Source organism: Eubalaena glacialis, chromosome 2 (assembly GCF_028564815.1).
Source record: "Eubalaena glacialis isolate mEubGla1 chromosome 2, mEubGla1.1.hap2.+ XY, whole genome shotgun sequence".
NCBI classification, from domain to species: domain Eukaryota; kingdom Metazoa; phylum Chordata; class Mammalia; order Artiodactyla; family Balaenidae; genus Eubalaena; species Eubalaena glacialis.
Window position 1 is genome coordinate 68060368 of NC_083717.1, and position 23814 is coordinate 68084181.

Sequence of the window (23814 nt, forward strand, 5' to 3'; positions counted from 1 at the left end):
CTACCATCAGTCTAGCCCTTTACATCATGGAACGAGCCTATGGTTGGGCCAGGGTTCCAGTCCTGACTCTGCCACTTCCGAGTCAGATGACTTTGGGCAAATCATTTCACCCCTCAAAGCCTTAGGATCCTCACTGAGGTTGGATTCCTACTTCTTACCTCATGGAGCCTGTTGAGAATGGGCTTCAAAAGGCCTTTGCAAATTGTAGAGCACTGTGTAATCCTGGGTTGCCATGGTCGTGCTTCTCCTAAAAAGGTAAATTTACTGAAAGACTAATATTCTGTATTTGGGTGCTAGAATCATCTTCCGCATTTCCAAGATAAAGCTAGCTGCGAAACAGCAACAAGCAGAGAGCTCAAACTATGGCAACAGTTCTTGCAGCACCACAGGGTCACATACAAATTCTCATTCCCAGTGCATACTAATGTAGTTCAGGATATTCATTCATAAACAGGATAAAAAACAGGTTTAAAACAAGGCAGCATCAGCTAAACCCTGGGAAGAGTGATCTGACTACACCCCAAACCAAAGGAAACCAGATGTGACGAGCTGCATTCACTGAGGCCTTGCAGAGCTTGAGCAGACCTGTTATGATGCTTGTGTCAGAATTTTGAGCTCCTCCCTGACCCATTATCAGAGAGGTTCATGGGACTAGGATGGTCTGCTCAAGTGGGCCAAATTGATAATGGCTTCAAGCCATTTCCTCAGGACTAATGGAAAGTAATAAGGGGATGGAACAGGCCACAGCCATGACCCAGCGAGAGCCCTGGAAAACAATAGTAGGGGTACTAGTCCTGCCGGGAGCTTTTCCAGCTCAAGTGGCTTTTTAAGTTAGTTATGTAGCCAGGAGGTGCCAGGCTGGTGCTGCCTGTGCACTCATCAAAGTTGTGGATCCATTGCTAGCGCCAGCACAGCCCTAAAACGGGCTGGAGTCACACACCAGCATGCTGAGGTGCGGGCAGGGCAGAACTCTAACTCCAGAGATTTTCATCCTTATGTGTATCAAAACTGGGCTCTCTGGGCTGTGGCTTTTTCTAATTGTGCCTTAGTGGCTAAAGCAAAAGAAAACCAAATTAAGAGGGAGGTGCGTCTCTGGGGAGGTTTACACAGAACACAAATCTAAGGGCCAGGAACAAGGGAAACTTCAGGGGACAAAACAGTCAGAGTCTTAGTGCAACTATCTCACAATGCTGCACGGCCTCAGACCAAATGGAGGTCCTGAGAAAGGCGAGCCGCTTTCATTTCCCCAACAGTGTAACTGCCAATGAAGTGAGTAGGAATTCCTAGGAGCTGTAGAGGAGGCTTCTGTGGGGGCAGGCAGTATATGGGCCCCAAAACACCAAGTAGGTGACCTTGTGATCATCAGGCTGGGGATCTTGGGCTCACACGGTACAGGGGCAGATCCAGGTTTTGTGGGGTCTGAGTGCTATACGATTCGGCAGCCTTCTTCAAAAATATTACAGTAGAAATATAGAATTACTAGGGCTGCTCCTGGGACCCTGGAAGAGACCAGAGCAAGTGAGGGGCCCTGGTGCTTAAACTTCATTACCTTCATGGTAAATCCATCTGAGGGCTGGTTCGATGTTGGCACCCCATGGAGAACTGCTATATGTCACTTTCAGGCAAGGCTCAAGGGTCCTAGTGCGCCACATTTCTTTTTAACTCATCATGGACATGAGGAAGTTAGTCCTGCACAGCCACTCTGGAATACCAAGGATTAGACAGTAGATACCTGTGATTTAGATGGGACAGGAAAAGGAAGTTCTGGGCTATAACAATAAACGAGAGTACGTTCCCTCAAAGCTTTGTCTTTATATGCCACTGAATGGTACCCGTATGGTTTCAAAGCAAGTTTTAAGAATCTCATTTGCCTAACAGGAATCTGAAGTAGACCTTGCCAGAAACACATAAGTGGTGTGTAATGGCCTTGAGAACCTGGGGCTCGTGTCCACTGACTCGGTGTTCCTCATTAAGGGTGTTCAGTGGGTAGGATTCCAAGATCCTGGGATGTGCTCTGATTTAAACCTCTACCCCAGGAAAGGCTCTGACACTACCCCATGTCTGGGTTTCATGCTCATTCCTGAAATTCCTGTTGGTTTACCTAGCACCAAGTACTGTTTGCAAAAAAAGGCCACAGTGCTCTTAACAATCAAATTGCAGATTAAACAGATTTAAAACTAAACGGATGCTGTGGCTCATTACAAAGCTAGCCACATTTCAGTAAGAAAGGGGAATGATAGCTGTATATTCATTACTTACCTCAAAGCATGTTGCAAGAGAATGAGTTACTTGTCATGCTTTGAAATCTCTGGATCAAAGGGGCTCTGGAAGCACAAAGCATTGTCACTTTTTCTCGTAGGGATTGTCCCCTTGTATACGCAGCAGTGTATTTTACAGAAGACAAATTAACTGAAGGCTTTTCTTTTATTACATCTAAAGAGCTCTACATAAACAGGTAACATTCAATAGGTAAACAATTTTTTTTTCCAATGCATGTAATAAATATTTTCACTTGGTACTTTTATACAAACTGACATTGGTCTACTATACATTTTTAAAAGCCATTTTACTGGTTTGGCATGCGGTATGGAAATTCTAAGAGAAAGTTTTAAGGCAATGAATCACAGATTTAAGTTCATGGAATTTATGGTAACTTTTATATCTGTTTATATACATTTTTCCCCTTTGTTAATTAAACAATTAACAGCAGCACACTCTGTGACCACCAGCTATTCTCCCTCCCTCTTTCTGAAATCTAAGCTTTGTGTTTTCTTTTAATTAAAAAACAGAATTCAACATGTATTGATAAAACAAAACTCTTACTAAAATAATTTCAAATGTGCTTTAAAGTCCTAAAGATCTTGAAGTGTTTTATGTGTTTAAAATTGGAGCTGTTTAAAAACAATGTTCTTTCCACAATTAGTAATTTAAAATTGGGATGTATTTTCATTCAGTTTCAGACATTTGACTCAAAGGAAAATCTGCCAAGAAATCACATTTCTCAGAAGCTTAAGTGTATCTTTTCTAAGTCAGTAATACTAGAGAATTGTGATAATGTCTACATTAATAGAAGTAGAAAATTTTTAATGCTCAAAATAAATTAGTCAACCAAGCGTGGCATGGTTAAGGTCCAGATACTTTTAAAAACATGTGTTCAATAATGCCCACAAAATAATTACAAGCCACTTCAACCCTGCTAGTCAAACAGCTATTATACTAAAGATGTGTGTGTGTGCATATACACACACACCCCCACCCACAGTACTGTACAGACACACAAACATATGCTCACCTATCATGAGTGACCAAGGCAAGGGGGATGGTGGTAACTTGACTAAAGATTCTGAGAATCATTATTTATCCACAGACAGCATGTCAATATTAGCATGGGTGGGGGAGTGACGGTGGGCTGGGGAAAAAAGAAATAACTGTGCTTTAAAAAAAAAAAAAACGAAAAAACCTTAGAAGATAAAGATGCAGTGCATGACTCCACTAATAATTACTATGGACCATAAAAAGTCTGATTGACTAATAGCGGCCATGAGACCAACAGAGTAATAGCTACTACTACTGCAACATTTTAGAAAGTTAACAACTGAAGGGAACAAACTCCTTAAGAGTGGAATGAACTAAAAAAGGCAAACTGAATGGTTAGTTTCTCCCGTGGAGACACGACCAAAGCTACTAGACAGACATTTATTTCTCCCTGTTACCTGTTCTTCCCTTCGGTTGGTACAACGCAGGACCCTGAGGGAAAATAACCCTCTCCAAAACTGGGCTGAAGAAAGTAGAGGGACGGTTTTTCAACTGGATCATTCAAAGAGTTTGTTATTCAGCATCATACACAAAGTTATTGATCAGAATTCTGAGACCACTAACAACAACAAACAAAGAAAAAACTATTCATTTTATCTTAGGTAGCTGAATTAACAGAAACGTTTCCTATTACAATGTGAAATAAGAAGCAACTCCCTACAATTTAAGTAATTTCTATCCCAATCTGAATTTAGACACAAATTATAATACTATTAGATATTAGCCTAAGTTAACATGGCAATGAGAGTTCTAAAGTGTGTACTCACATAACACCAGATTCATTTAAAAACTTAACTATTTCCTGTTTTAACTGACAATGAATTTTTTTTTAATTGCAAATTGTTTAGTGACTATAACTCAGCCATGTATGTGTGGAATACACATGCGTAGGGAAGACTATATAACTCAGTTGTCACTCACACACACTTGTCTATAAATACATATATACACACACACATATACATATCAATACCAACTTGTTTTTCAAAATTCAAGTCAACAATTTGGTGGCAGAGAGATCCTGTAAAAACAGGTATTTTTAGATGCCACACAGTCATGTGAACCATTAATTTCATCAGACAACAAGATACAGCCATCTTGAACTCTAACTGGATTAAAGTAGGTCAATTTGTTATCACTGCCAGGTTTAAAATGACAATTTTATACACAAAGGTGGTCCTTCATCAACTCTGAGAACAACTCTGAGAACATTAACAGTTGTGATATAAAAAGCCAGTCTGGAAAATTGGTAATCGTTATGCCCCTTCTTTATCTTTTCTGTTAAATCTGCTAAACCTTTCAATCAGATAAACAATATTTTCAACACCTTCAGATATTACCTGAAAAACGGACCTTCTCTGACGAGGATTTTGGAACACAAGTAGAACCACTTTTTCCTTCCCTCCAACCCTCACTCATTTCCTGAAAAACAGTTTTCAATATATTTACATTTCCATTATTAATAAGAGTAGATCAGACTGATCCAGGAATTCTTAAAAAGATTTAACTTTCCTATGTCATGCTTGTCTTTAAAAGGTGAAGAAAAATATAAAACAAACAAGATAACTAGGCTAAAAAAATAAGTACACTCAGAACCAGAGAGTGAAAATGACTAAGGATCAAGCCCATTTTGAATTTCAACTGTTTATCAGATGATAGATTTCTACGGACTGACATGTGCGGGGCGTTGTATTTTCCGAAGAGAATTTACTTTTAAGGATAATTGACTGTCTGTCTTTCTTTTTTGAGGTGATGTAGCCTTACCTCTGTCAGCTGCACAAGACATCCAACAGGGCTTTCTAAGCTATTTTTACTTCCTACTTTGGTATGAAGATCTTACATGAAAACTTGTTACCCTGTGGCCAAAAAAGCAGGTGTTCACAGACTTGGTTTAAATACATAATACTGGCAATCCAAATTTAAAATAAAGAACTAGACTAAAGTGTATTATTCACAGGTCGGCTAAGCCTACTCCTTACCCAGATAGCTCTACTCCAATCTCTGAAACATATTCTCAGGGGGTATCTAGCAAATAAGAGACAATATGTGATGGAGAACATGCAATTGGGATAGTTGATAAAGATGCTCATATGAGAGTTCAAGACCTTCAAAGCACTTTGAAAGAAGCAGGCAACTGATTTATCAACTGAATGCAAACTCGGGAGAAGGAACAGTAACGACAGAAAAATACACACAGACACACACACACCCACAAGCTATGTCCTGAAAATACATAGGGAATGCAGAGGGACAGATGAGATTTATAACTTAAGGCTGGATAAAATATGCACACACACAAACAGAATCCAAGTCTGTCATTTTTAGAAAATGGAAATTAAAACTATCCCCCCCAGCCCCTCCCCACAACAAAGAAAAGCCCACAATTTAAAACTTCATACATGCAATTCCTTTTCTGTTATTGCAAATAAAATAATGCCATTGAAGTAAAATAAAACCAAATAGGACAAATGATGAAAAAAAAATCTTCAGAATCCAGAAAGAATGAACTGAAGGTGGTTTGTGGGTACTTGTTTTTTTTCTTTTTTTTTTCTTTTCTTTCCTTTTTTTTGTTTTTTACAAGTGTTTTTTCAGACAGGCAGTCTTAGATTTATATACAAAAGTAAAACTGAAAATATAGTTTTGTTCTCTGTACATTTCTTTTAATTTTTTCCCTAAAAAAAAGGAAAAAAAAAACACGCTTGTGTACTTTTCTAAACAGAATAAGGTAAAACATAGCACAAAGTTCTCTTCTTTCTACCAAGTTCATTTAATCTGGGGTAGGGATGGGAGCAGCAGGGGCAAGGGAATCAGTCCAATGAAATGATGTCTGGTATGATGCCGAAGATGGATGCTGTGTCCGTGCTGCTCCTATTTGCGACGGTGTGGCTATGGCTCTCCCTTAGGCTGTTGGAGGATACGAGGCTGCTGTTACTGCCACTGCTGCTTCCATTGGTGGTTGGCAGAGAAGTACTGCCTCCTGCACTTAACTGATCGAGAAACATCTGTGAGGAGGTATATGGAAAAAACCGAGACGAGTGTAAGAGGTCTTGATCGTCTGAAACCGCTGCTGCTGCAGCGGCAAGCAGGGACGTGTTATAATGCTAGGGAGGGGAAACAAAAGACAGAAAATAAAGTTAATTATACTTATAAATTAATAAACTTTCTTCTCAGCAGAACAAAGTCCTAAATTTAATATATTCTGAGTACCTGGTGTTTCTGAAATATTTAGTAAAACATTTTGTAAAATCAAATGGTCTTATGTAATGATCACATCATTGACCTTTTTTAATTTTAATTTTTATTGGCACATCACTGATCTTAAGAGACATTTTTGTAGTTGAGACTGGGGGGGGGGGTTGTGGGAGGGAATAAAAATATTATTTTTTTGTTTTAATTTGTATTGCAAGCAATTTTCATAATGCTATTTCCAAAGAGGCATATACTCAGAAGCAGCAGGAAACAGGAGAGTCCACTTTCTTTCTCTTCTGGAGATACATGGCCAAGAAATTTATCAGTCAATATGACTCACTGCCCTGTTTTTTATAAAACAGTACTGGGAACCAACAAATAGACACTGTAGTTACTATATATTCAGGCACAGCTGAAACAAAGGGACTTTTATTTAAATTTTTAAAACCTTAACAATAATGGGTATAACTACTCTGAATTTCCTAAGGAAATTTATTTTCTTTCTCTTGGCTACATATTATACTTTTAAGTATTTTAACTTAGAATTAAAATAACAGTATTTTTTTCATATAACATACCTGATTGTCTCCTGATAAGAAAGGAAAGAAATCTAATCCTGTGGGAGAAAAAATTATTTTAGTTTAAAAAAAAAAAAGAAAGAAAAAGCCTTCCAAATGTCCCAATACTACAAAAACAAATACAATATCTTAAAAAGCTAATTCTGAATTCATTTAGAATTTTATTTAAACATGAAGAGTTGAGCTGAAGGTTTTACATCTCTCCCATCTCTAGACTACAAAGCCTAGAGTTCAAGCTTTAGCAATGATTTGCACTCCCGGTGACTCCATTTGTGGGACTTGGGCCACTGCTGCCCTGTTAAGTCCAACACTGATCCCTTAAACTGACAGAGCACTTTTCACCAGATGCTCTCATCGACTCCCCTAAAGTCACCTTTCAATCTACTCGAATTTACTCCTCACAAGCACCTCATGAGGTATGTAATTACTTTGGTCTCATTTTGTGGATAAGGACGTTTTTACATTAAGCAAGTTATAAGACAGATTTTCTTTCTCAAATTCCTTCACTTCCCACTATCTGTTCCAGATTCTAACTCAGAGACTCCTGAGTGACATGAGAGGGGAAGAGATCTGAGGGGGTGTCTGACTGCTGGCGCGGAGGCTATTACAGAAGGACCAGCTCTCATCCCTGGCTGCCAGCAAGTCATTGTAAGCCGGCCCCTTCCAAGTCACATTCTTGTCCATATTGCCCAATGTGTAATGCGACGAAGAGCAAGTAAACCAACATGAATAAAATGCCTCATTATGGTATCTAAACTTGGAGAAAAGTACAACAAGCAGGTGTAGATAAAAATATGACAACAACACGAACACTTTGGGGATCCATCCACTGTCTACACTAGAGCAGATTATAACATGAGGATCCTGCAAAATGTATAGTACTGTGTTTTTTGTTTGTTTGTTTTGGCCATGCCGCAAGGCATGTGGGATCTTAGGTCCCCAACTGGGGATCGAACCTGCATCCCCTGCACTGGAAGCGTGGAGTCTTAACCACTAGACCGCCAGGGAAGTCCCAGTACTGTGGTTCTTGATAGTGAGTTTGGCAGTGGGCTAACAGGCAGTGAGAAACGGGGCTACACTGTCTAACAGAGTAGCTGCTAACCACCTGATGTGGCTATCTAAATTTACTAACGTTAAATAAAATGAAAAATTCAGTTCTTTAGTCATACTAGCCACATTTTAAATGCTTCATAACCACATGTGGCTAGTGGCTACTGTACTGGTCAGATTACATTTCCCTAATTGCAGAAAGTTCTATTGGACAGAGCTGAAATAGGGTTTTCATAACAATCACTAGGAATCCACTCAACTATCTCAGCTCCCAAGATCCTTGCCAGTGACCCTGAATTTTACTGTAGGAAATGGGTGGAGGGCACTTTGTGCTTTTGTATTATATTTTCTACAATGAGCATATATGGCTTTTTGTAATTTAAAAAATGTTCTTAGATTATATGGCTAATATACAAATTATTAAATTACAAAGATAATGAGAACAACTAGTAATTCTTTTTGATAATGTAAATGATTATTATGAACTCAAAATACATCATAGAAATGAGTATACTGACATTTCAAATTACTTTCAAAAAGAAGAATCAGGTTCACCGGAATAAAAATGAAAGCGTTCCAATGTTTCAATTCTGCATTATCTAAAATACAATATGACATAGCTACCCACAATGCCTGCTGCATTATAACTGGATTCAGGGAACAAAAAATAATTGTCATAAATATCAAAATTTAAAGCAACATATTGGAAGTCATTCAAAAACAACCTGCAGACTACTTTGAAGCGCACAAAACCTAAAGATCATTGCACTGTTCTTACCACTGGTAGTAAAACACTGGCTACTGATGAAGGTACTAACAAGGAACTGAGTCTGTATTTATTTATGACCACAGTGTATATTTCTCCCAGTTTCCTAGATCCAACCCCCTCTTTTCCTAATCTTTCGACCTTTCTTAGACTTGCCCAGAAGAAGACTATACAGATCAAAGGCATTCACAATGCTATGTGACGACACAGAAGAATGGGTGACTCACCTTGCAAGTCATAAGGCATGGGTGTCATGTGGAAAGGATGTCTGTAGTCTTGGATGAGGGATGTGTTAATATAGCTTGTGTCTACAGCAGGGAGGCTTGGGGTGCGGGACACTGGAGATGCTTGATGTGGAAGACTTAATATGCTAGAAGAAGAAAAGGTTTGCAAAATTTTCATGAGTCAGTTGAACTTTTAAAAAGGGTTGCATCTCACAATGAGTCCTAGTTTTTGTGCTGGAAATAAAAACAAAAGACAAGTAAAGCAATATATAATTTAGACTACCATAATTATTAGGAAATAATTTGTATACTTAATAGCATCTTTCAGAGGCTATAGGGAAAAAGAGATGGACACAATGGTATCCAACATTCATAAATCACATGTTGTCTTTGGAACAACGTCATCTACACTTTCAGAATGCAGGGGGAAGGCACGGCTGAGCCACTTCAATGGAATATGAGTGAAAAGTATCTACAGCAGACAAAATTCTGAAACCTTTAAAAAATAAGCACTAGAGTGCTGGCTAGTAAAAAGTTTAGGTAAATCCTTGCAAAGAAAACACATATAACAAGACTAGGGGAATGCAGCAATCTGAGCAGTGAGGAGTTAACAGTGGCCCTCAGACTTGTAAGATTTATGAGAATAAAAACTAGGTACTGTTTATCTTGGTATATTCAATGCCCGGCACAGTCATTAGCACGCTATTTACATAAAAGGCCTGCTGAATGAACGAAGGCAGCAAGACAAGGAGTAAAGATGCTCCATAATGAACAGGTGGTACAGCGTTTTTAAAGGGAGAACAGTATAAATGGAAAAAGAAAAAAAGAACAAAGAGAGGGATTCTGGAAGAACAGAGTGAAATGTTTAAGTAGCTGAGTAGTTAAATCTTTTTTTCTTTACCAAAAATCAAGGAAAAGCAAAAAGGAGGGAGAAATAAAGGAAAAAGAAAAGGAAGAATTAAAATGATTTTGAAAAGAGAAAGAATTCTAATAGTCCTGAGTGAAAACATAAGGGCCATATGCTATCCCAACCATACAGAGGCTAACAGACATATAAGTTATAGAAAATAAAGAGAAAAGAAGGTAGAAACAGGCTGTCTTTTGCTTTTAAAACTTCACGTAAAGTCCTCAGGGTATGGAGATGCAATTTCAATGGTAAAGAATATTTCAAAAGATGCCAAGGATGGATTTCCAGGAATAGAGTTCTAGTTATGACCTTCTACCATATTTTTATGAATGGGATATGAAGCATAAAATATACTCTCATCCACCTCATAAAAATGTTTTGTCTAATGGAAACTTAACTAAACCTCTTACATCTATAGAAAGTACCATTTTCCATTAGCTATCTCCTCTGACAATACCTAAGGGATTACAAGAGAGACAAAAGGAGTTGAAATGCTAGTCTTTGAAAACATCTTGGTATACCAAACAGCAAAGGTAATTTCTGGATGAACACTCAGCAGCTGAAGACAGCAAAATGTTTTACATTTACTTATCTTTGCCTCTTTCTGATTCCTGGCTGGCTCCTTCTCTTTCAATTTTATGATAATATTCTAAAATGCATTTCCACCTTCACACTGCACAATAACAAATACAATATGCTGGGTTTAGGTTTCTATTTATTGGCTAGTCATTACTGAAAAATGGTCACTGGTACTGAATATGGTGTTATTCTTCTAAAAATGTTATAAACTTTCAGGTTGCTTGTTTTTATCTGAAAATCAAGAGAGAAAGGTCTGGCATTAGCAAATACTCTATCTGGGTTCAATTAGTCACTGGGAAGCTCAGGAAGTAGTTAATGCATCTAATGTAATTTCCCAAACATAATAAACAAACTATTTCTGGAGAAACAGCAAAGCAAGTATTCAAAGAAGAAAAATTAGATTTCTAAACACTCAGAAAGTTTCCTTTAAGGAAAAGTGTTTAAATATGTATGACTACTATCAATATACTAAAGAGCAGAACTAACGTATATATAATGATGCATTTAATGCATGAAGTATTTATATACCCAGATTGATGAAATATATTTTAAGGTGCTGTTTTATGGCATTTAAAGTAATAAAATGATGATATGTTTTGGTCATGCTATGTTAAATATACCATTTAAAAATATATATAAAACATAAAATATCTTAGAGTCAAAATTCTACAGATATTTGCTCTAACTACACCAGCTTTTGCTAATTTGACTCTTCTTCCCTCCCTGCCCCCCACCCACAACTCAGCTTTAAGCTTTAAGAAAGAAGCTGGTATAATAATACGGTCAGGTTTGTTGGATAACAGCCATCAACGTAGGCTTTCATCAGAGGTGAATGTTCATAAAGTAGGATGTAAAGCAGAATTAGTGTTTAAATATTCATTTTGTTTAGAATAATGATACTGCTTTTAATGTCTTTTATTTGTCTCTATGATAAAATAAGCTACTCTAGAGTGAAAATATCAACCTGCGTCATATGTCTGGTTGTACTATAAAGATTCCTGAAATAGCCAAAGTCCTCTAATGAGAGAGGAGCCACATTTATCATAACTGTGCTCTTTTACTGTTGCAACTTCATTTTTCAAGTAACTACAAATATACTCAAATAGAAGATCTTTTTATCTCATCAAACAATATCAAGCCTGAAAATAATTTGACTCCAAGCACAGAAGTGCCTGCTCTTGGTCTGGTGTTTACTTTCCCTCTTTAACCTTGCAATCTGTAACAATGCTTTCTGCAGACTTTCCCTTCCTCACTTACATTCTTCCTTCAGGCACTACAGTTTGCTGGAAGATTTTCTGAATAGCTTCTATTCAATTACATCAGGCCACATAACTCTCCTGATCTATACCTAAAAGGGGTCACACATGGATTTCTAGATTTACCTTTGGTGTGCTACAACTGTGCCTCAGCAAAACATGAAGTCTTTTGCTGAGGATCCCCGAAGTGTCTCATAAGACTAACAGTCTGTTTAAGAGTACAGCTAGAGTCAGCTACTTGTTTTATCATCCTCTACAAAATGTTAAACTCTTTAAGGTTGGGACTGTACTTACTTACTTTATTATCACCCATGTTTAGCACAGCGTGTTTTACATAAAGTAGGTAACAGTGTTTCATGAAGTGACATGAAGCATAACCAAGGTACATTATTACCGATATGAGACTAATGGGAAGTATGGGAAATGAGTCTGCAAAACATAAAGCATTGTGTACTGCAACTTAAGTCCTACACTTCTTTCATTGCCAGTCTTATACATTCTGAGGCAGGTTTAAAGCAGTCAACTGGACTTCCTCTGCTTTCTGCTTGAAACACTCAACTTAGGGTTAATTTTACAGCACACATTTTCCAGTTTGAGTAAATATTTTAAATCCTACGACCAGCATTAGGATCACCTGGGAACTTATTAGAAATACATTTTCTCAGTTCCTATTCCTGAATCAGACATGGGGGCTAGGGAAGCAATGTGTTTTAATAAGCCCTTCAGGTGATACTGATGTATACCCAAGTTTGAGAACCACTGTACTAGAATCATCTTTTGGTACGATGAAGATCATATCCAAGTGACCCCTTTAATGCATTATCCCAACCCCTTAAGAAACACACCTGAGAAAAATTCAACCTATTCTCTGATTACTAAGTTAAGTTTTACAATCATTACTAAGTTAAGTTTTACAATCATTTTATCTAGCAGATCTTTTAACCCTATTTGCAAAATTAACTTTCACAATGAGTTTTTTTTTTTTTTTAAGATCTCAGCACTTACCCTTTATTACTTAGTGGTGATGTGGGAGAGAGAGAAGGGCAGGTTCTCTTGGCAGATGGCTCTTCCTCCTCTTCATCGGATGAACTGTCTATGGTTAGGTCAATCACCTCTACTTTCTTACTTTTATTTGAGGACTGGTGATGAGAAGCCACTTGATGCTCTAATGTGGAGCTCAAGCATCCTGTGTGGGAATGATTGAAACACAAGGCAAAAAAGACCTGTAACATCTCTCTTTTTCTCAGCCTATGGATTAGATTATCAGTTGTAGTTTAGACTTTATCAGTTACAGTATATTGCTAGGGTCCAAGAATACAGAAGCAACAGTGGCTCTGTTCCCCTAAGCTTAAAACTATTATTTATTATCGGTTGTTAAAGGATTTTTTTGAAAAACAATTCTGAATTAGGGCAAACAATCAAAATATATGTCCACCTCAGAATAAAAGTAGTCTGAGGGCAAACACTATATATTACACATGTTTACCTGTACAATATCTGATATACTGAGAGACGTTATAGTAACATTTTTAAAAAGTCAGAGTTTCCTTCCAGCAAAAACGTACTAAAAAAGCCAGGAAAAAAATGTAAATGAAAAAAGAACATTCACTAACCTGTACCAAGTCTGTAAAAGATTTAAAAGGATACCATTTCAAAAGCATGACTTTACAAATAACTTATTAGATTATGTTATTCTGAAATCTTATACAACAAAATTTTAAAAGCTGGCAGAAAGTGAATTTAGAGTTTCACTACTTCTGAACATTTAATCAATAATTTAATAAGAGTTATTGAGCTATCCATAAACTGCTGAGTATTCTTAAAATTTTTATGTGTTTTAATATTGAAAACCAAGGCTTCACAACAACAGGGAGACTGCCCCACCCTTTTGGAAAACTAACACTCACCATCAACTCCATTGTAAGAGGCAGAAACTTCCTGTACTTCCTTTTTTGATCTCATAGGTGCCCAAGAGCCATCCTCCTTAAACTGTATTTCATCACAATCTGTACAGTACTTTAGGATTTCCATAAACAAGCTATAAAAAACAATTTGTCCTTTGAATATCACATTCTAAAGTAAGACCAATTAGAATTACTACTATTCAAAAAACATTCAGACCTTCTATGTTTTGTACAAGTATAAATGAGAAAGTGTAACCGACAAGGTGTATTTGTTCTCAAAATCTAGGGCTAAATAGGAGAATAGTTACTTAAATTATGGTACCTGTATGCAAGAAAATATTATGTAACCATGAAAAATGAGGTTTCCAAAGATTTTTTTAATAATATGGGGGGAAATATATGTTCACAGAAAGTGTGAAGAGGCCAAGAAAAGAAAACTCTATATTTTAAAAATAAAATTCTGTGTGTGAGTGGTATATAAATAGTGCTTATCTCTCAGTGGTGACATTGTGGATATTTATTCTTTTCCTTTATACTTTTCAACATAATCCAAATTGCCTACAATAAGCACATCTTATTTGATAACTGAAGAAATACATGCAAAACTATGTATTGAAAGTTAAAGCTCCTTGATAATTACCATGCAGATATTTAAAAATGAGATTTTCAAAAATGTGTAAAATTAATGATCAAATTCTCAGGTTGTAATATTAAATGAAACCAAAGGATAAAAAATACTAATACTGGGTTTCCCTGGTGGCGCCGTGGTTGAGAATCTGCCTGCCAATGCAGGGGACACGGGTTCGAGCCCTGGTCTGGGAAGATCCCACATGCCACGGAGCAACTAGGCCCGTGAGCCACAACTACTGAGCCTGCGTGTCTGGAGCCTGTGCTCCGCAACAAGAGAGGCCACGGTAGTGAGAGGCCCGCGCACCGCGATGAAGAGTGGCCCCCGCTTGCCACAACTAGAGAAAGCCCTCGCACAGAAACGAAGACCCAACACAGCCAAAAAAAAATAAAAATAAATTAATTAATAATAATTAAAGGTGCTAATAATTAAAAAAAAATACTAATACTGTATAATCACAAATATGGGGAAAAAATCAGAAAATAACATAACAGCTTTTTATTTTCGTATGTTTCCAATTTTTCTTTAGGGGTGTGTGTGTATGTGTGGCTTTTATAGTAAGAAAGAATAATCCCAATTGATGCAGGCATCTGAAGTTACATAATATACAGAGTTGGTAAAGTATTATTCAATTCTGATTTATTAGTGATCACTGACATCTCTGAAAAATCAAACATAAAACATTTAAGTTACATGTTTACTTCTCCCCATATGACTGGTCTGACATCTTTCAAGCTCTGGATTACACTTCTATTGCTAAATGTATTCCATTCCTTATGTTATACCTTCAGGCTTCTATGTTTTCTCAAATATTATAGGTAAGTTGCATTAAGCATTTTTCTAAAGAGTACAGGAAATCTCAAGAAGATCCTTCTTTTTTCACAATTTATCTTTGTTCAGCGGCAAAAAGGAAAAAAAGGAGGCTAGAGAATAGGAGAAAACTGAAAGGGATATTCGAAGATGTTTGGAAGGACAGATAAAACACCAGAGTGTTAAAAAAAAAAATCGACTGTTGTGATGCTATAGGTGGAGAAGAAAGACAAAGACAAGTATTTTAGAGAAAACAGAAAAACAAAGAGCTGCTATTCAGTGTGTTGATCAGTTTGAGGAGCCCGTATGGTAGGGAGTAGGTATGCTGGCCCACAACTGAAGCACCAGGAAGTCTCCAAAAACAGGCCAATTTCTGGTCAGTTAGGTTAACCAGAGTTTCACAATTCTTTCATTCTCTCTCCAAAATGGTCTGCATGTCTAGGGATAGATGGATTCATGTTAGGAAAAGGTGTAAGTACACCCTGCTTAGAACCATTGGTGCTTTAAAATGGTAAATGTCAGGAGGCACTGACAGTAAGGCACACATTTTCAAAACAAGGGGACATAAAGTTAAAAAGGAAAAATGTTCACCATATTAATTACTTAGAAAACTACTGACTTCTACAGTCATGAAAATCCTAACAATACATAACTCAGAAAACACTACCTATAGAATTTAAATCCCAAACGTGATGGAAAACAAAACCAATAATAGATGGTTACTTTGAAGTACAAGGAAAAACTTTAAATTGACATACCCATCAATAATAAGGTGTTCATACGGAGCCTTCTTATCACAGACAGGACAAACCCAAGTTGGTTTTTTCTCATTCATCTGAATATAAAGAGTTGCATCAAAACACTGCAGATGAGAACATGTAAGGGCCCGACATGGAATTGTCAGCCGCATTTTACCAAGCTTTGAAAAAGGGAGACAAAAGTAAATATTAGACAACTGTTATACAAAATTTTTCCTGAAACACAAAGTGTATTATTCCAATTTAAAGCGTATTCTGTCTACTTTTAACACATTTTCTGTGAAACATCTACCGGTTAAAAATTACAATATTTCTTTGGATATTAAAATAGAGAGACTATGGAAAGTTACAGCAGAGGTTATTTACCCTCAATCCACAGCTTACAGATCCGCTTTTAGGGGGAAGAACTATGAACCCCTTGAAATTACATGCAAAATCTTGTAAGTGTGTGCATTTTTCCGGAGAAAGTGCTTTCACCAAATTCTTAGAGTAGTCCCTAATCCAAAAAAGTTAAGAACCACTTTACTAGGTATTGGGAAAGGAAAAAGGAACGCCTTATTAAATGCTCCAGATACAGATACTTACTCTCATTAAGATATCAGGTTGATTGTAATTCAGAGGTCAGAACAGAATAAGCATTCCCCACAATGCTTGGCATAATTGCCAAACAGCAGCTCTGAGAAGAAACCCAGGTGTGTGCACTCTCTTCCCTCACTGGGCACCATCACAGGCAATTCAGCAAACACCTCCGGACCTCTAGCATCTCTAGCATGTTATGAGACTTGCTCTTCTTGCCCTGCAAATAGTGCTTATGCTGACATAGGTTGAGTCTGTCCTACGAACAATGAAATCTGCTTCATCTGGTCCCTGAACTGCCAGCTTTGGACCAAAGCAGAGAAGCTGTCCAGAGATCTGCCCAGGGAGCTACCATATCATGACCTCCTTGCATGGAAGACACTTCGTACAGTACAGCTGGATAACCACTGTGGGGTCCCCGTAGGTCACAATGGCCATATAGTATAGAAGTCACCTACTTTCAGTAACCACATTTTTTGCTAAATATCAGGAAAAGATTTTCCACATGCTTGTGAGCTTGAAAAACATAAGGCCTTGGAAAGGATATGAGTTAAATGAGGAAAAAAAGAGGAAAAGATTCTTGGCTTAGGAGAATTTCACGGAAATGTGCAATTTCCTAGTCTACCAAGGAAATTAACTGTCATTTGGGGCCCTAAATTATTGTTCTCACACCAGTGATTTACTGTGCCTCTAGGAAAGGCACTTAACCTTGCTGGGCCTCTTTTTCTATCTCTGAAGTAACATGGTTTCCTCCTTACTTCAACAGGATGTAGTGATGAAGAATAAAAAAGGACCCAGAATGTGTCATCAACTTGAGAAGGGAGTAATGCCAGTTTACAGTATCAGAAGTATGGACAGGAGGGATGCAGAGAAAACTGACAGCTCCCTTCTCTGTGCTCCCAACTCTACACTGCATATGATTACACTATTTATTTATGTGTTTCTCCTCCTACTAGAAACACATTGGGCTCATCTCCTTATCCTTGGCACTGGGAAAGGTACCTGCTATACATACAGCAAGAAGATGGTCCTGTGTACTGATCAGCCTTCAGCTATGCATGCTGGGTAGTTCTAGGAGGCACCCATTCATTGAGGGTATGACTCCTGGAAGTTATTTAGTCTCTCTGAGCCTTAGTTTTAGAAAATGGGGATAAAAATAGCATCTATACCATACGACTGTGGGGTCTAAATTATATTTATTGCACAGGGCCTGACACAGAGCAAGTACTCAATATATGTCCCCCATTATTAATTAAAGTACAGAAACATATTTGCTTCAAATCACTCTGCAAGCTAGTAGGAGACCCACTCAAACCTCAGCCCAGTCAGTCTTCTCTTCTATGCTCACACAGTATTAAACAACTCCATTACTCCCTTCCTACACTTCTATTCAGGTTTTATGATTTGATTTACCTAAGTACCTGATGGAAAAGGCACATACACAAAAAAAACAAACTAGCTCTTATAACAGAAATATCATCTATTTACCATTAGCCAAGACATGCTGCGTTAGTCTAGAAACATCTTCCAAATAACGATCTAGGTGGTGGTGCTAAATTACATTTTTATGTCTTAAGTCACACCTTAACTTATCTGTGAAGTGCAAATTCCTACTGAGTAGGTATATTTGCTACTGCCTTAATACTAAGTAGAGAAATCCTAGATAAATACAGTCATTGTAGACAAGGTTCATGTAACTGCAGAACTAGTAGGCTACTTCTGATAGTTTATGAAGACAATGGATAAGAAGATAAGAAACAAAGATTGTTTCAGAATCCAAGCCATAGGCTGTAGAACTTATACTATGAAAAGCAGTTATTCTCCAAAGATCATCACCTCACATAACTTTAGCCCTATAATTCCCAGCTGTCAGTTCATCTTTTCGTTGGGAGAACAACTCTCAAGCCCTTATATGATCAGCCACACTGACAAGTTTACCTACAGAATTTTTAAGGAACACTGCTACATGAATGCCACAGGAAGGACGTTTACAAATAGGTATATGAAAGGAGAAGTTCAATTTCAAATGCAGTTTATTAGCCATCACACAAATGTCTTGCTTCAAAGAATTACAAAGTAATTGTTATATGACCCTCATACTCCTGATTTTTAAAAACAATCACTAAATTCTAAATACTTATCTATGAATGGACACTGAATTCTCTAACTTCAGAAAAGAAGCTGAGCTTTGAACATCTTCATCTGGTAATTACAAATTCCCCTTTTCCCTTTATAGGATGGGGTGGATATTTGCATCATTTGCAAATAAACACTTTGAAAACAACTCCCAAATAAGCTTTCTAATGCCATTAACCTTACTATAACATAATAGTAACTGATGATACTTCAAGAGAAAATACCCTACTTAGATATAAGTTCAAACCAGCTTATACCAAAGGACCCCCAAAACATCAATAATATATGTACTTTTTCCTTATAAAAAGAAAGTAGTGTGATATTGAGAATTTTATAACTTTTTCATCATCATTATGATAAGTATTTCATGAATAAATTTCCAAGGAGTTTATTTTTTTTTCTTCTATCAACTCCAAGTGATTTGCATTCGAGTTTACAGGTCTAAGGAGTATCTCACAAAGCAGGTTCACAAACATTCTTCCAGCTCTATTTTTAATAAATTAGAACTGAAAAATTCCCAAAGAGCAAAAACATCTTTAATTATTTTCATTGCCTTTAGCTAAACAGCACACAAAAAACAGAAACTCATTTATTTTGAGCTGTGTATATCACAACAAGGGTAATTCAAATGCACAGTCAGACATCATATTTACATATTTCAAAGGGAACAAATCTCTTTTATTATTCTATAAATTTGATATATAGATGAGTTGCCATTACAAAGTTTTACTTTTTAGAGTAAAAACATACCTAAAATATATTGCCTTACTGTTCCAGAATAATTGTAAAGGGATTGTCCCTTTGGCCAAATAGAAATCCATAAAAGTATTATAATTATGGGTTATATATATAGTTGTTTTTCCTATAATCTGAATTTTGAAAGCATAAGTCAATTTAAAATGAACTGCTGTAACTGCTGAAACTAAAAAGGGAGGAGCAGGGGGATATGGAAAGAAAAATGTAAAGCTCGCCGAGTAAATTAAGAGGTGCAACAAGCAAAACATGATTAACATTTTCTAATAATATAAAGATCACCTGAACTATGAAATTCAAAACTAGTTATATAAATAAGAACATCAAGATTTATATTGTAGTCCTTATTTATATGAATAAATGCTTCATATAAATGTTAAATAATATAAACATCATATATATTAGCACAACTGTAAACACTTTTAAAATGAGACTGCAGAAAAACAAGACTCCTTCCAGTGATTTGAATGGAAAATGAAGCTTATGCACGTTCCTGAATTTCTCACGTTCTCTGAACTGGTGTTTTATAATGGAATGGGGCGGCAAGGAATCATGTCAAGGGGGAGGGTAGATAAATAGGTGTTTGGAGGAAAGAGGGTATGATAGGTATATACCTTTAAAAAAAACTTTGTCTTCTTCCCACCCTCCACTTAGCTGGTCTGTGAACCATTTTTCTAAATGTTAAAAAATACCACATTCCTTTACACCATAGTCTGTTATAACACCTGATTACTTAAGAATCCACCCCATGTCCCCCCGGCCAATATTTTTTATTGTGGTAAAAACACTAAACATTAACATTAAACCTACCACCTTAACCATCTTAAAGTGTACAATTCAGTAATGCTAAGTATATTCACACTGTTGTACAACAGATCTCTAGAACGTTTTCATCTAGCAACACTGAAACTCTACACCCACTAATTTGCCCTCCCCAGCCCTTGGATCCATCTTTCTACTTTCTGCTTCCATGATTTTGACTACTTTATATACTTCATGAGTGGAATCATACGGTATTTATGCTTTTGTGACTGGCTTATTTTTCTTATTGTAATGTTCTCAAGGTTTATCCACACGGCATATGACAGGATTTCCTTCTTTTTTCATGTTCCATACATTATATTCTATTGTATGTATATATACCATATTTGTTCATCTCTTGATGGACATTTGGGTTGCTTCCACCCTTCGGCTATTGTGAATAATGTGATGAACGTGGGTATGCAAATTATTTCTTCAAGATCTTGCTTTGAATTCTTTTAGATATATACCCAGAAGAATCGACAGATCATATGTTAATTCTATTTTTAACTTTTTGAGGAACCTCCATACTGTTTTTCCATAATGGCTGCAGCATTTTACATTCCCACCAACAGTCCACAAGGGTTCCAGTGTCTGTGGCATCCTCACTGAAACTTGTCATCTTCTGATTTTTTTGATAGGCGCCATCCTGATGGGTGTGAAGTGATATCTCATGTGATTCTGTTACGCATTTCCTTAACGATTAGCGATGTTGAACATCCTTTCATGTGCTTGTCAGCCATCTGTATACCTTCTTTGGAGAAATGTCTATTCAAGTCCTTTGCCTATGTTTAATCAGGTTGTTTGTTTTGTTGTTGTTGTTGGGTTGTAGAAGTTCCTTATATATTCTGGATATTAACCCCTTACCAGGTATAAAATTCTGAATTATTTTCTCCCATTCCCTAGGCTGTCTTTTCACTCTGTTAACTGTTTCCTTTGGCAAGAAAAGGTTTTAAGTTTTTAAGTTTAAGTTTTTAAGACCAATGGGTGTATTCCCATTGGTCTGTCCTTGCTTTTGTTGCCTCTGCTTTTGGTGTCATATCCAAGAAGTCACTGCCAGATTCAACTGAAGCCTTTCCCCCATGTTTCTTCTAGGAGCGTAACAGTTTAAGGTCTTATGGTTTTGATCTTTAATCCATTTTGAGTTAATTTTTACATACGGTGTAAAGTAAGGGTCCAACTTCATTATTTTGCATGTGAATATTCAGTTTTCCCAATGCCATTAGTTTAAAGAGACCATCTTTTTCCCATTATGTAGTCTTGGCACTCCTGTAGAAAGGCATTTGACCATATTGTTTCTGGGCTCTCTATTTTGTTCCATTGGTCTATATTATCTACCTTTCTGTCAGTACCACACCATCTTAATTACTACTGCTTTGTAGGATGTTTTGAAATCAGGGAGTGTGAGGGCTCGAACTTTGTTCTCATTAAGATTGTTTTGGCTACTCAAGAGTCCCTTAACATTCCACAGAAATTTAAGGATTTTTTTTTTTGTATGTCTGCAAAAAATGCCATTGGGATTTGATAGGAACTACACTGAATCTGCAGATCACTGAGTAGTATGCACATTTTAACAATATTAAGTCTTCCAATCCATAATTATGGGATATCTCTCCATTTATTTCTATCTTCTCTGAATTCTTTTTTGTCATGTTTTATAGTTTTCAATCTCCTTGGTTGAGCTTATTCCTAAATATTTTATCCTTTTTGATGCTATAGTAAATGGGACTGTTTTCATAGTTTCCTTCTCAGTTTGGTCACTGTTAGTGTATAGAAATGCAACTAATTTTTGACTGCTGATTTTGTATCCTGCAACTTGGTTGAATTCAGTTCGAACAGGTATATTTTCGGTTTTTTGGTGGAATCTTTAGTGTTTTCTACATAAAAGATCATGTCATCTGCAAACAGATTATTTTACTTCTTCCTTTCCAATCTTTTTTTTCCTCCTTGTCTAATTGCTCTGGCTAGAACTTCCAGTACTATGCTGAACAGCAGTGGTGACAGTAGGCATCCTTGCCTTGTTCTTGACCTTAGAGGAAGAGCTTTCAAGTCTTTCCACATTGAGTATGATGTTCATTGTGGGCTTTTCATATATGGCTTTTATTATGTTGAGGAAGCTTCCTTTTATTCCTAGTTTGCTGAGTGTTTTTATCATGAAATGGTGTTGAATTTTGTCAAATGTTTTTGTCAAGTTTTTTCTGCATCGATTGAGATGATTATGTGGTTTTTGTCCTTCATTTTGTTAATGTGATATATTACAATGATTTATTTTTGTATGCTGAACCAGCCTTACATTCCAGCTATGAATCCCACTTGGTCTGGTGTATGATCATTCTAACGTGCTGGTGAATTCAGTTTGCTAGTATTTTGTTTAGGGTTTTTGCATCAATATGCATCAGGAATACTGGTATGCAGTTTTCTGGGGTTTTTTTGTTTCATTTTGTCTTGTCTTATTGTGTCCTTGTGTGGTTTTGGGATCAGTAATGCTAGCCTTACAGAATGAGTTTAGGTGTATTCTTTCTTCAATTCTTTGTAAGAGTTTTAAAAGGATTGGTGTTAATTCTTCTTTAAATGTTTGGTAGGATTCTCCAGTGAAGCCATAGGGTCCTAGGCTTTTCTTTGTTGGGACATTTTTCATTGCCGCTTCAATCTCCTCACTAGTTATAAGTCTGGTCAGATTTCTTATTTCTCCATGATTCAGTCTTGGTAGGTTATGTGTTTCTAAGAATTTATCCACTTCTACGTTATCCAATTTGTTGGCACAGTAGTGTCTTATAATCTTTTTAATTTCTGTGACATCAGTTATAATGTCTCCTCTTCCATTTCTAATTTTAGCTATTTGAGTCTTCCCTCTTTTTTTCTTAGTCTAGCTAAGGATTTGTCAACTTTGTTGATCTTTTCAAAAAACCAACTCTTGGTCTCGTGATTTTTTTTTTTTTTTAAGATTTTATGTATTGATTGATTGATTGATTGCTATGTTGGGTCTTCGTTTCTGTGCTAGGGCTCTCTCTAGTTGCGGCAAGCGGGGGCCACTCTTCATCGCGGTGCACAGGCCTCTCACTATCGTGGCCTCTCTTGTTGCGGAGCACAGGCTCCAGACGCGCAGGCTCAGTAGTTGTGGCTCACGGGCCTAGTTGCTCCGCGGCATGTGGGATCTTCCCAGACCAGGGCTCGAACCCGTGTCCCCTGCATTAGCAGGCAGACTCTCAACCACTGCGCCACCAGGGAAGCCCCGGTCTCGTGATTTTTTTGGACTGTTTTTCTATTCTCTATTTCATTTATCTCTGCTCTAATCTTTATTTCCTTCCTTCTGCTGACTTTGGGTTTAGTTTGTTTTTCTTTTTTTAGTTTCTTGAGGTATAAGATTAGGTTGTTGATCTGAGATCTTTCTTTTTTAATGTAAGCATTTACTCCTATAAACTTCCCTCTTCTGCTGCATCCTGTAAGTTTTGGTATATTGTGTTTTTATTTTCATTTGTCTTCAGATATTTTCTAAATTCCCTTGTGATTTCTTCTTTGACTCATTGGTTGTTTAAGAATGTATTGTTTAATTTCCACATGTTTGTGGATTTTCCTGTTTTCCT

The 23814-nt window shown here is 36.9% G+C and overlaps 1 protein-coding gene across 2 annotated transcripts in view; it reads right to left on the minus strand.

Moving 5' to 3' along the window:
• Positions 1-5903: 5903 nt before the first annotated feature.
• The window catches only part of PIAS1 (protein inhibitor of activated STAT 1), a 118352-nt gene continuing 100441 nt past the window's right edge, over positions 5904-23814 (minus strand). The window contains exons 9-14 of one of the 2 annotated variants that reach the window (XM_061181969.1): positions 15965-16125; positions 13772-13902; positions 12870-13050; positions 9126-9268; positions 7083-7120; positions 5904-6317 (exon numbers count right to left, since the gene is read on the minus strand). In XM_061181969.1, the coding sequence (XP_061037952.1) occupies positions 6123-6317; positions 7083-7120; positions 9126-9268; positions 12870-13050; positions 13772-13902; positions 15965-16125 (849 nt within the window). In that variant the 3' untranslated portion in view covers positions 5904-6122. Of the gene's footprint in view, positions 6417-7082; positions 7121-9125; positions 9269-12869; positions 13051-13771; positions 13903-15964; positions 16126-23814 lie in introns of both variants that reach the window. The other variant, XM_061181968.1, reaches the window with a different exon arrangement.